Below are 13,318 nucleotides of genomic sequence, written 5' to 3'. Positions count from 1 at the left end.
TATGTTAGTTGACGTGCAGATGTGTAATCTCTCAGACTGGCAATCAGGCAAACCCAAGAGGGCTGCAAGGCCACCACCAGCAAGGAGGGAAAAAAAATCAGTTAACCACCGACTGCTGATCACTTGATGTTGGAACAGCACATCTGAGTGGGGGTCACGCAGTCCCAAAATTATCGCTGCCCATACTGTCAGGCAGTTGCAGGAATGCAGGTCTGATCCCCCCCCCCCACGCACACACCCCCACACTCTTTCACACACACACACTGTCCATCAGGAAACTCCATAAATCACAGAGCGTTCAGGCAGAGCAGCTGGAGGACATCAGAGAGAAAACCAGAAAACATTTTCCTGTGATCCTGTTTCACCCATATAGTCGGTGGTGTGTGGTGTTGTGACATTAAACGTCACACACTTTACATGCATACAAATTACATAGTGCAAACAAAGGAATTTTGGGGCACAGACATTCTTCCTGTTACAAGTCAGTGTGCCAACAGTATGATGATGCGCTTGCTTTGCATGGTATTGGTGATCAGGCATAGTCAATGATCCCAGGGGGCTTCAGTTTGTTCTTCAGTCAATCAGCCAGGGTAAATGATCCTGCTGAGTTCATCCCGTTTAAAGGGCCACTGGAACCATCTGTAAAGTCATAATGATTGTGGCCTGCGGGCTGCCTGTAATGTCTTTTTTGCAGTGGCAGGGAGCCCGTCTAAGATTTTCTTTAAACATATCACAAGAAAATTAAACATTTTAATGACTGTTTGACTGCGTCTATACACAGCTCCCTGTCACTGTGAGCTGTCTTTGACTTTCTGCTGAACATAATCTGTTCTAATGAAGTTGTCTTTATGGACGCGTCTGCCTTATGGACTCTGACACCTTGTTGCCCGTCTGTCAGCGTGGCCCCAGTTAACACGCTGTGTCCAAATAAGCCTGTAACATCTGCTAATAAAGCTCAGCTAATGAGTGTCCTTGTTTAGACTTATAATGAGCAATCATTAAGATCCCTCTTCCAGGCTCTCCATTCTGCTCTCAAGCAATTAGTCAGCTTCGCTCGTAAAGCACATCTAAGCTTGAACACTTGGGTGCATTGAAATTTTACGAGCTCCTTAGGTGACCTTCAGATTATATCTGTTGTGTGGCCAAATCAGTCCAATTCATCAGTCATATATTGCCTGTTGACTTTTAATAGCACATCTTAAAAAGCTACTTAAATGGGAAGTATTGCATGCACAGGTGGCCAGATTGATAGCCTGTCTGTTTGTTATTAAAAAATATACTTATGTTCACATTAAAACCCACGCACAAAATGATCAATCACAGTTTCTTTATTCAGGATTAAATTTAGTACTCTGTGCTTTTTTTAATGCAAAATATGTGACATATTATTGGGTTGAAAGTAATGCCTGTTTTTATTAGAATGGGGCTCTGAATGGTTAAACAATGTCTCTTCTTGTCCTGCCTTGCTTTAGGACTCTTTACTCTTCAAGTCCCCAAGGAAACAGCTGGAGAGCACTTTGAAGGACTTCAGATGCTGACAAGTCTCCTCGCCCCAAAAGGCTCCCGTTCAGCCAAACCACTTGTAGAGGAGTTAAGCACAGGCAAGTCACATCTGTACATCTGTTGAACTTATTAGCCGAAAATCAATTACTAAGAGCGTGTAGATGAGGAAAAATAACATGGAGTGGTGCAGTATGAGTCTAGCTAACCGCAACTGCTTAACCTTTCAAAAGGGTGCAGTGAAAGTGCGGGAGATGATGAAGGTGAAGATGAGGATGAATTTGACTGGGAGGTTGAGCAGGAGGCGTACAAGGAGAGCTCCGAGGAGGAGCTGAGAGCCATGCAGACATACGGCTTTGGCAATCAGAGGTCTGGAGTGTTTGCCAGATTACAGGTGAGCCTCTTCTGGGAAATCGTCACACATTTTATGAGTGTGATCAGGCAGAGTTGCTGAATAGAGCTTTTTGAATCATGCAAATCGAAATGTCTTGGCAAAATTTGATATGTTTGGACTGCTCTGGCAGGAGGAACTGAGCGATGTGATTGATGTCAAGAACCCAGAAGGAACGTCAGCAGCAGAGAGAAGGCAGGCACGGCTGGACGCAGAGGCATCTGCTTTTTCTCCCGACCATTACCTGTGAGTTGATCAAAGTCAAAACCTCTGACTACGTAAAATGTTGCTTTTCTTCCCTCGTTGGCTGACTGTTCTCTGTTAACATCTCTGTGTCACTGCAGGGCTGATTTGTTTGAGGATGAAGAGATTAAGGGGCTGCTGAGGTTTACTCCATGGTGGGCGAAGCTGAGTCCTTCCGCAGAGCAGGAGGGAGAAGCTGGTGAGTTCATTATCTTAATCTGGTTACAAGTTGTTTGTGCTATTAAACTTGTCCAGTGAACAGACAAATGATATACAAAACAAATGAAATAAAGATGCTGTTTAATCAGGATTAGAATCAAAATACTTTATTGATCGCTGGGGGAAATGGGGTTTGTTACAGTTGCTCCAAACAAGATTAGAAATCTACAGACCAAAGAAATATATAAAAATAAAAGTAAAAATATATCTAGAATATAAAAATAAACAAAATTAAATTAATAAAAAGTATCTGTGCAAAATAATGCAGCAAATACAGTGAACGTATAGAAGATTTATAGCTTCATAGTGTGTGTTTGCACTGTAGACAATGGTGCAAAAGTGAATATGCTCTTTTTCAATTAAAACTCTTGGTGTGCCACCCTCAGTGCACACTCTTATGTGAAAATCTTTTAAATCAACCTTTTTTTTTTTTGCCCTCTTAGTATGATGCATATTCCAATTAAAAGTAATCACCAAAGTAGTGACGGAAGGCTACCAGAAGGTGGCATGAAGTTGCAAAAATTGAGAGGGCAATCATGCATTGTTTTTATGTTATTAAATAAAAATGATCACGTGGGCTCCTCGTACTATCCCCAGTGGTATCATTCCAAAACGTGCGCTAGTAATATTGTGACTTGACAAACTGTATATGCACGGTTTCAAACAGGAATCTGTTGGCTGGAACTAATGGCTGCAAGGCACTGACATTGTTCTCTGACAATATATTAATCCCCAAAGGACACATGAGTCTTTTCACTGCCCCCTTCTAGTGGAAGGTCGGCCAGAGCGCTACAGAGCTGCACTCCCTGCCAGAGTGCCTCAGGGCTCTTCAGCAGGAAAGACACTTGCCATTATGAGAGGCTGAACTTGGACCTTCCGTAATCACTACATCTCTCTGCTGCCTATTGACCAGTTTAAACATCTGCTGGGTTAGAGTGTGACAACTCAAGCTCAGTATTTATGCCATCTTCTGTTTTCCATATCATTTTTCGTCCCCAATAGTTTTGTTTTTGCAATCAGTTCCCATCCGCTTCTTTCTTTATTGATTCGATTGAGAAGCGCTGCTTGTTGGCCGGCACCTTCATTTCTCCCTTCGGGCTCTTCGCTCAGGAGCAATAGCTTGTGAAGTCACTGCACTGCTAGAGGCTATTTAATTGTGCCATCCGGCTCCTCTAACACACAGCTAATTCTAGCACTTCCACTGTTTAAGCAGACATGTGGCTCACAGCCACAGCTCACATGTAGTGCATGGGTGTCGCACTGTTGAGAGAGGATTTAGATTAAACCGATAGCGTTATCGCAGGAGTGAGTGCGGCCGTTCGCCTCTCCACCAGCGTGAGGCTGATGAGCAGGCTCCCTCGCCTCATTCTGCATTCTGAGACAGAGTGCCTCAGTTTGGAGCCCAGGCGTAGATAAATGGGCCAAATTAAACTTAATGGCTTGATTGACAGGTCGAATAGCATTAGTCTCAGCTGAGTGTGAAGAATGGCACTCAAATCAAGACATTTAAGCAGCTTGCCGTCAAATCTTGAAAGCATGGTCATGATTTTAACCATTTGTCATATATTTAAAATGGCAACTACAACTCCTCCATGTGGGTTTTTAAGACTTTTTCCCCTCTTCCCTTCTGCTAAGTCTGATATATAAGTCACCTGACAGATGCGTGTGGACACAAGTGCTAATGAAGTAGAAACTGGCCCCTTGGTGCTCTCCGGTGCCGGGGGACAGCGCGCTGACAGGCCACAGCTGTCCACTGGAGGCCTGTATTCTCATACTGGTCCAGCTAAGTGGTCCTGACAGTTCGGCCTCTCTTTGCCTGCTGCACTTTGTTATGGCTTGGTTTAGAAATCTGACCTTTGTCTAATAAACTACCCAAGTTTTCAGTTTGAGCAGACTGTGTGATTAAATGTTCCTTTGATTTTGTCCTTGATATGATCACAGTGTGTGTATACACGATATCTGCCATCCAAGGTCACATGTTGATCTCTTACATTTGTGAAATTCTGGGAGCGTTTTCCAACCCTCAGCAGTATTTCAACAAAGCATATTTACTCCATGCCATCAGGCCATCTGGACCTGTGGAAAGCAGCGAAGAGCCAGGCTGCCGTTCCAACTGGAGGAATTAGGTCAGAAATTAATTTGCAATCTGCAGAAGCCCTCATACACTGTGTGCTAATGCCCATTAGAGCTGATTGGCTCCATAGAGGAGATGAATGAATGTGGTTGTTGGGAAAAATCAATCAGGTCTGCTCACCTCACCTCACCACTTTTGGCTGCAGAACTAATAGAAAATTTATCAGCATCACAAGGCTGCTGGGGCCAACTTGCAGGAGAGTCGGTGCTCTGTTACTGTTTAGATTTTCCATTTAGGTGTTGTGAATGTCAGTTATTGATTGCAAAATGTGAGCGTGTTGTGTCACATGTTCCTTGAGAACAGAAGGCACTTGCGTTATTGTGTGTGATGAGCCACACTTATAGAAACGCTGCATTATGTCATTGTTATAGCTACATAAATCTGTGCTTATGTATTTTCATTCCTTAAGTGCCTGTGCATCCTGGCATTTGTCTAGCATGTGTGTGTATAAGAGATACTATGTACTTGTATAGCTTTTGCTTGCAACTCCTAATGTGTTAAATCTGTGGGGTGGTTATGTATTTGTGTGTGTGTGTATATGTGTATTTTCATGCCTCTCAGTGTGTGTCTGTGTGTGAGAGCGTGTGCCGATGTGTGTGTACGGCTGCACGTGGGTCTTTGTGTCCATCTGTGTGTGTTCCACTCGGCTGTGCTCTGCAGCTGCGCTGACGATGGACTCAGGTAGCGTCTGCAGGGAGCTAAAACCCTGACGTAATGCAGCAGGAATCTCCTTCTCAGCACAGCAAAGTTCGCACTGCAGCCAGAGAGATCATTTTGAAGCACGGCATGTGTTTGTGTGTGTCTGCATACATACAGATATATATATATATATGTATATATATCGAATGTGTGAGTTTGTGTATTTGTGTACGAGCTCCAGCCAATATACACCAGTGCTGCTTGTGCATCAGGGGCTCAGTGCACGGACTCTCCTCTCCTCATGCAGAAAGAGGAATTGCTTTCAGCTGTTTCATAAGCTGCTGTGAGAAAGAAAAACTGTTGAGTTACAGCATGTTCCTACAGACATTCAGTGTGCCTTTCAATACTGAACGATGCAGATAGCTTAAATGGGATTGAAGTGTGTTTGTGCTGCCCCATTAGGCTTGCCACAGATCCCCATTTAGCAGAGGCCTCTTTCAAAAGGCAACAGTTAGTGGATTTGCAGAGAGCAGGTTTTGAGGTACTTTAATGTGACAGAACTTTATATTTTCTGAATGCAAAGCTGTTTAGCTGTCAAACACTTCTAAACCAGACTGGCTTTGCTAATTTTTCTAATTTAATGTAGGCCTGTTTAGCCTATTTTGCTTCTACTTATTCTCCTCATCAGCTCCTATCATGTTTGCCTCAGCTCAGGCACATTTTACCTGCGACATGTACTTACCAAACTTATTTTTGCGACACCACCAGACTATAAGCTGCTATTTTAGACTGAAAGTCACCTGTAGCCTGACAGTTGATCCAGTTATATTACCATAATAATGGCATTTCAAGGTCGAGTGTGACACGCAACACTTCATGTCTTTGTGGTTGGTGTTTGTGAGATTTGGAGGAGGTGTCTGTTTTATTGCATATTGTAACTTTCAGTTTGTGAACTCTCAGGCACTCCCAGACAGACAGGCTCACGCATGCTTAAAGTTCAGGCTTCCTGATTTTTTTTGGTTAGAGTTCATAGGAAATACCAGAATCTCAGTCCAGAGAATTTAGCTCTACACCAAATATTTTTCACAAGTTGTGCTTTCCCTATTCACACTGAAACATCAGGCTGCCTTTTTCAGATTTTCAGTTTTTGGAAATCAGTGGTCCAGTGTGGTCAGAAGGCCAAAGCTGACACCCTGTTTACACCAGGCATTAACATGCAGCTTAGGTGAGCCGATCATGAGTGGACAGCCCTTAGTATGTCAGTTCATGCCTCCACATGCATCTCAAGCCATCACTTGTGATCAGATCTCACTTGCCTGCCCTAGAGGCAAATAAACACGTACATCGTTTACATCTGAATGTAATTCACCAAAGACACTTAAAAGCCAGGTGTTAACAGGAAATGATGGATTGGATGGATTTTCAAATTTAGCCAGCTTAATCTGGACACTAAAGCCATTTGCACACTTTATGCTCTCCCTCTGTCTCCCGCCACTGCTTCTCACACCCTGTCTGTGTTCTTGTGCAGGTCACAGGGCTTTCACCAAAGAGAGCTGTGGTCACTTTTAAATAAAAGCACTTTTCTGTCAAATCCTTGTTGTCATGCAGCTGTGTCATTCATCGACGACGAGAAGGAGCAGCTGAGAAAGTTCACCAACCGCTCGTACCTGCTAGACAAGACATCTCGCAATCAAGTGTGGCTCGGCCTTGTGGACATCCTGCTGGCTTATTGCTATGAAGTGCGCTCTACAGAGGGAGAGCACAATGTGAGTGTGTGTGTGTGTGTGTGTATGTGTGAGAGAGGAGGCAGCTCCTCTGAGCAGCACTTAGCCTTGGATGACAAAGCCTTCTATCCTCAAATCCTTTAGACCCCCTTCCATTTCATTCAGAGCCTTAAGAGATTACCAGCAGATCTGAGAGCTCAGTCCAGGCCTCTTTGTGTCACTCCTGTAAGGTAGCTGCAGAAAGGCAAGGTGAGCAAGGCTGATTTCATTGGTAAAGACAGTTCATAGATTGTGTGAATGAAATGCCAGAGATATTTTATCCAGCAGATTGCTGAATTAAATCCCAGCTGTGAATACAAAAAATCAATCACGTGTGAACACTGTAATTTCCATACAGGATATTATAATATGGAGAGAGTCTAGAAAAAGTCCCCAAGTTTAATTTACTGTGAACAGAAATCTGAACAGCCGCGCTGCTCCAGAACTAATCGCACTGGATGTCCTTGTGGTATTTCCTGTCGCTTATTGTTGTGATCTTAAGCAGTTCCCTTCTTCCCTGCAGGTCGAGTCATCGTGGACTATCAGAAAAGTCAGCGGGACTCTCTGCTGGCTCGAGGTGAGTCAGTTGTTACACGGGAGAAAAGGATTAACTGCAGTGATTGATTTACTCTCACATACTTATCTGATTATCCTAAAGGGACTATGCACCAAATAAAGATGACTAAAATGAAAAAGTGATCAGCGCAAGTTCCATTTCATTCCAGTTCTAGTTTCAACTGGCCAGCAAATAAACAAATGCTCATTTGTGGGTGACAGATATGTGGAGAGGTCCTGGTGGACATACAGTGTAGTGACACAAGATTTTTGGAGAATCTAAATCCAGAATTCAGAGGTTTGCTTTACCTTAATGATGACATTTTCCCCGAGGGAGTTCTTTTATTCCTCAAGTTTGTGTTGGCAAGGAACTGCTCGTGCAAGCCTGTTTAATAATGTAAGTGTTCCTTCTTTTTTCTATAGCCCAAAAAGAAAGAAAATGTAAAAACCCCTCAGGACAAGGACTTGTCTGCCTTATGCTTATTATATTCTGTAGTTTGTATTTCAGACAAACTTTGTGTATTTAATCACGAGCCTTTAAAACACCAACAATGTGAATATTACTAAGAATGTCAAAAACAGTAGTTCAGCTGCTCTTTTATTATCCTCTTGTAATGTTTTGACTTGCGGTTGCCTCTGATCATGGCTCAGCAGCAGCTATTGAACAGACTTGTTTTGACTGGGTTGGTAGGTTGGATGTATTATAGAGTGATTGAAGAGGTGAATAACACTGTGAATGTGTCTGTGTGACTTTCACACAAACACACTTGGTTTGACTCTGTGTAAATATGTTGACTGTTGCATTTGCGTTGGAAGGCACATTAGAGGCTCTGGCTGGTTTTCCAGACCGCTCCGTCACTGATATTTGCTCTGAAATGCACAGTCCGGGTCCGGCCTCCATCCATGTCACCATTATGAGTCTTCAGCGTGAACTACAGGGAGTTGTTAATTGTTGGGACTTGGCACGTTACCTGAGTTCTGTACAACAGCAGTAACAGGTGTTCCCAATTCAAAGAGCAAATGATAGGGTGTCATGGTCTGTCTGCTCACAACCTGCCACCAGACAATCACTTGGGTGTGTTGCGTGTGTGTGTGTGTGAGTGAGTGAGAGACTGGGAATGACAGAAAGCTGGTGTTGCCTTAACGTCTTAGCCCTTGTTCACAGTTGAAGGACAAATTGTCACATTGTTTTTGTGTCAAACTGGGTTTCAGTCTCACTTGTGTTTTCAAATAATTAGGAGTGCTTTCCACACTTACGTGCCAAAACAGCAGGAGAGATCTAAACCTCTCCCGTCCTCGCCTCCCTCGCCCCCTCCCTCGCCAGCACGGTAACGAAACACATCTGCACCAACCAGGTGCACTTAGAAGCTTTTACAAAACAGTGGGACACGTAGTCTCACATTAAACAAGAGAGGCTGTACCGCAGTCAGTGCATTCACAAGAGGGATGTAAACCCAGAGATCGTCTCTCTCTCTTTGTGTTTCTCTGCAGAGCATATGTGATTGTCTGTAGACGGGAGGGGAGAGTGATGGGAGATTGATATACTGCACCGGCCTTCCCATGTTAAGTCTGTGTGGGAAACACTCTAAGGTTTGCAAACAAAAGTCAGAGGATGTTAATAGCCTGCCACAATCAATGCGAGTTGCCTTTAAGATAGATTGTGGATGTCCGATCACAGATTAATTCTTCAGTGTAACCGTCTGTACGGTACAATTTTGACTGTTAAGGACTGTTCCAAGAAGCAGATTCACTGAGTAATTTGGTCAATTTTGACAAGTAAAACCTGACCTGAAATGGATCTTTTTACAGATTTGACAATCTTCTACGTTTTAATCAACAGATTACGCTGTAAAAATGCTTCTTGGAACACAGCCCAGTATTGTGAGAACAATATATGGATACACAAAATGATTGATCGCAGGAATTGGCAAGAATTATAAAACATTCTTGTCTGGCAGGAGCTGCAAATGCCCGTGGCTCCAGGAATAGCTCCTTGTTCTTTGCAAATTGTTCTTTGCAGCCAAGGTAACCCAAAATTGTAGTCACATTTTTGAGTAGGAACATATCCACTCTGCTGTAAGCTTTTAGCGAGCTTCTGCAATTCAAGCTTAAATCTCGCCTGACTGACAGACCAGACGTGGTGCTCAAAATGGACCTCTGTTGAATTTTATTCTTTTGTTGTTGGTGCTCGTGAGGGTTGACGTTGCCAGTTGTGTCACGCTTTCACTGACAACAGTTGTGCATGAACACATACATCTGCTTAGACAGATGATGTTGAACAGATGATCCTTCATTAATGTTGAGGACGCACTTCACTACAGAGTGTGAAGTGCGTCCCAGAACACCTCCAAATGTTTCTTGAGTGGGAGGATCCCAGAGTGTCTTCATTAGGTGTTGGGCACACATGGTCACCACTTGTAATTGAATCACCCGAGATGCATTTTGTTGCTAATTATAAACAAGCCAACGAAACTGCTTGGAGGAGTTCAGTTGCAGAGACCATGACCACAGTTTGAGAGGTACGGGCTTTCCTGTTGTGATGACAGCGGAGTAAAGAACAGTCTTCACCTGCCTGGCAGCCCCTTACTGCTCGTCAGTCAGTCAGCGGAGCTGTCAGCTCTTACTGACAGGCCACCTCGCTCAATCCCCACCTCCCTGTCTCCACCCGCCCCCTCCTCTTTCCTTCCTTTACCTTGTGCTCTACAGTGGATTCCTCTCTGTCTTTGGCTGCCTGTCTGTCTGAGTGTCACAGCTGAAATCAGCTCTGCTTCCTCATTCCATTCTCCCTCTCTGCTATCATTTTATTTATGCGCTCGCTGTGTCTTTCTCCCGCTTCGCATATGCCGACCCCCCCCCCGCCCTCCCACCGCTATTCTCCCCCTCCTCCCTCCATCTGCTGCATGTTTACATGTCCTCAGTCGACTGCACTGGTGTGACTGTCGAGTGGCCCGCACCCCCTGCCTGCAGCAGCACACCTTATTTACGCTCCTGCTAAACGAGCCCAAGGGAGTGCATGATCCCTGATGACACGCACTTGCAAGCTCGCAACATATCCTCAACAAGCGGAAAGAAAAGCTGAGAAAAAAAAAACAAGAGATTAAAAAAAATCTTTGTGTCTGCTGTGTCAGGCTGTGTGTCCGTTAGAGCAGGGAAAATCTGAGAGTGAAGGTAGTGATTAAAGAGAGGCAGCAATTAACAGGCCACGGCTGCAGAGGTGTTTAAGAGTTGTGAGCCCCTACTTTGCCAGCTCTATAAATGAGTAGTTGTTAGGAGTAATTAGCACACCAGCGGCTGCACACCAACAGGAGACGGTCTTTAACCTAAGGGAAAGGGAAAAATGAGAGATCCCAGAGTCTTAAATATGTGGCTCAACCAAACCTTTAATCTCAGTTTCATCTTTGTGTCTATTTCTATTTCTGTTTCCTTCTTTTATTGAATAATAACATGGTCTGTTTTTGTGCTGGATGGCTCTCAGATTTTCGTCAAAGTCCTTATAAATAAGTTTCACCACTCAGCAAGCCACCTTGGCAATGCCCCCGAGCTGTTATTTCTGACCAGACTCCTATCTACATGGATGCATAAGTGTAACAACACAATTGGCTACATATGTTTCTCTCATGGGTTGTTTAAAAGCAGGCGGTTGGTTTTTTTGAGGGGAAGGAGTGGGATTTTTGTCATACAACCGCGTAATGGACTTTTAGATTCAAAATGCTTTAAGTGGTTTGTCTCCTCTCTTATTCATCTGTGGTTTCATCTACTCTGTTTTGCAGATGTACAGCTCCTTGCAAGATGTCCTGGCATCATTTGGACGGAGGGTTTTGTGCTACCCACTCTACAGACACTTTGACATGGTCTCTGCATCCATTCATGACACATTTAAGATTTTGCAAGCAGGTGAGTCTAAAAGCCCCCCCCCTCCTTACACAACCTGTTACTCAGCCTCACTGTTCTGTAAAAAAGGTGCGTTGGTAGGAGGGACATTATTGTTCCATCTTTGAGCCAGCAGAGCTGAATTAACATCTATGTAAAAAAGGTGAGGCAGCATGATGTGCTGTTGTGTCACACGTCACGCCTCTTTTGCTTCTGGCATTATGGCATTATGCTTGTGTTATAAAAATAAAATAAATAAAAAGCCAGCGTAATGGCAGGTCTTTGTTGTGGCAGAATCTCTACATAAAAAGGGCTATTGTGAGAGTACACTGCCAAAAAGACAGCGGGCTTTCTTGGTACATTCTCGAGCAGAATCAGCCTGCTGGGCAGATGCAGAGTTGGGAGAAAGTGGTTCATGAGCTTACTGTGGTTTGAAAGTAATATTCCTCCAGCTAAGCAATAGAGTGGCCCAACTCCCACCTCCTCGGGGAGTGAAATGTGGATTAGTCGAGAACGGACTGTTGACTTGGATATCTCAAAGCGCAGAGTAATCTTTAAATCAAAATCCCCCCACGGACAGATGAAAGTGTGCTGTGTAAACACACTCAGGATGTGTGAGGGCTAAGATTATCCAGCTTGTGATGATTTCAATGCTGGTAAATGACGGCAAATTAAAGGCCTTTTAAGCTCCAGATTAGCATTTCTGCACCTCATTAAGTAGGAAGATGTGTTTATCAGGAGAGTCACTCTTTCCTCTCACCTTCTCTCTCACTCTCTGTCTCACCTCGGAAACACTTGTTCTGCTGTAATGAGATTTCTTGTGTTCATCCAAAGCCTGGAAATTGTTGCTTATTGACAGCTTATACAAAATCATACTGTGACTCTTCTTTATCCAAAAACAGCCAACTGATAAGAGCCTCTTTTTATTTGTTTCAGTATATTAAGAGTGGGGAAAAAAGCTAATTATTTCACTACTATTAATGTTCACTCACAACTTGCTACCTTCATTATTTGCAAGCATTGGGAAAGTATGAGCAATGGGGCTTTTCCTTAATGAACTGTAACACTACAGTAATTTGACCTGTGTCTGAAGGGTGTGTTTCCTTCCAGCATTACTTACATAACACACTAATTAATTTGTCAGAATAAAGCAAATGGAAATGTATGCTCCCTGTTTGAGGCACTTCATGTAAGTGGCTGTGAAAGCAAACATTCATAGGTATTAGTAAAACAAACCCATTAACAGCAGCGCACAGGTTAAGGCCTCGGAGGAAATGTTATCCGGGGGTAAATATTTGAACAGCCCTCTGGCAGCGTGGTGAGTATTCTCAAGGAGCTCCTCCACCTGCCTCCTAAGTGGCTGTAACTGTAAAGAGCTACTGGGCAGGTACAGAAGAGCGGGGGAAGGGGACCTCTGGGGTCATGCTGCTGTCATGATTGAACTGCCTGCACAAGACAAGAAATGTCAGATGTGGTCCCCTCTCACAGATCCGTCCAACATGCTAGTCTGCTGTCATTCATTCACCACTGTTCATGGAATACCTTTGGGAAATCTGAGAGGGAGAGCAGGGAAAGTTTGGGTATTTAAAGAGTGGAAGTCAATTTTTAGGTCAAATAAGCACTTTGACCTAGTTATGGAAAATCAAGGAGGACTAATTGAATTTTACTAGCAGTGCAGGATGTGAACACTTTGGGTTCAGGGTACTGATGGTCTTTAATTGGATGAGATGCATGGATTGTGTGATAGAGGAAAATAAAAATGGAAAAGAGGAAGCTATATAGTGATGTCAGTGCTATCATGGCTGTTCCTCTCATGTTCCTCTCCTGCCTTTAAAGCCCATCATCATCAGTAGTAAAGTCAGACAATTGCAGAAATCTTCCTGCAGCTTTTTCCAATTTGTGAAAGTGTTTCTGTTCTTGCTGTGAAAAACTAGGAAGTGAGAAGAGAGAATATAATGGTCTTTTAAAAAAAATGGTGAAATGTTCACCTGAATCAAAAAAAAA

At 43.6% G+C, this 13,318-nt stretch overlaps 1 protein-coding gene across 1 annotated transcript in view; it reads left to right on the top strand.

Annotated features, from left to right (window-relative positions):
- Positions 1–13,318, top strand: part of shq1 (SHQ1, H/ACA ribonucleoprotein assembly factor) — a 28,777-nt gene that overhangs the window by 2,510 nt on the left and 12,949 nt on the right. Inside the window, exons 4-10 of the mRNA XM_046384771.1 lie at positions 1,473–1,601; positions 1,734–1,894; positions 2,025–2,137; positions 2,236–2,333; positions 6,735–6,892; positions 7,413–7,466; positions 11,215–11,338. Coding sequence (XP_046240727.1) covers positions 1,473–1,601; positions 1,734–1,894; positions 2,025–2,137; positions 2,236–2,333; positions 6,735–6,892; positions 7,413–7,466; positions 11,215–11,338 — 837 coding nt within the window. The remainder of the gene's footprint in view (positions 1–1,472; positions 1,602–1,733; positions 1,895–2,024; positions 2,138–2,235; positions 2,334–6,734; positions 6,893–7,412; positions 7,467–11,214; positions 11,339–13,318) is intronic.

The sequence above is a fragment of the Scatophagus argus genome, chromosome 3 (genome assembly GCF_020382885.2).
Source record: "Scatophagus argus isolate fScaArg1 chromosome 3, fScaArg1.pri, whole genome shotgun sequence".
Lineage (NCBI taxonomy): Eukaryota > Metazoa > Chordata > Actinopteri > Scatophagidae > Scatophagus > Scatophagus argus.
The sequence above is the reverse complement of the archived record's forward strand: the minus strand, read 5'-3'. Positions and strand labels throughout refer to the sequence as shown.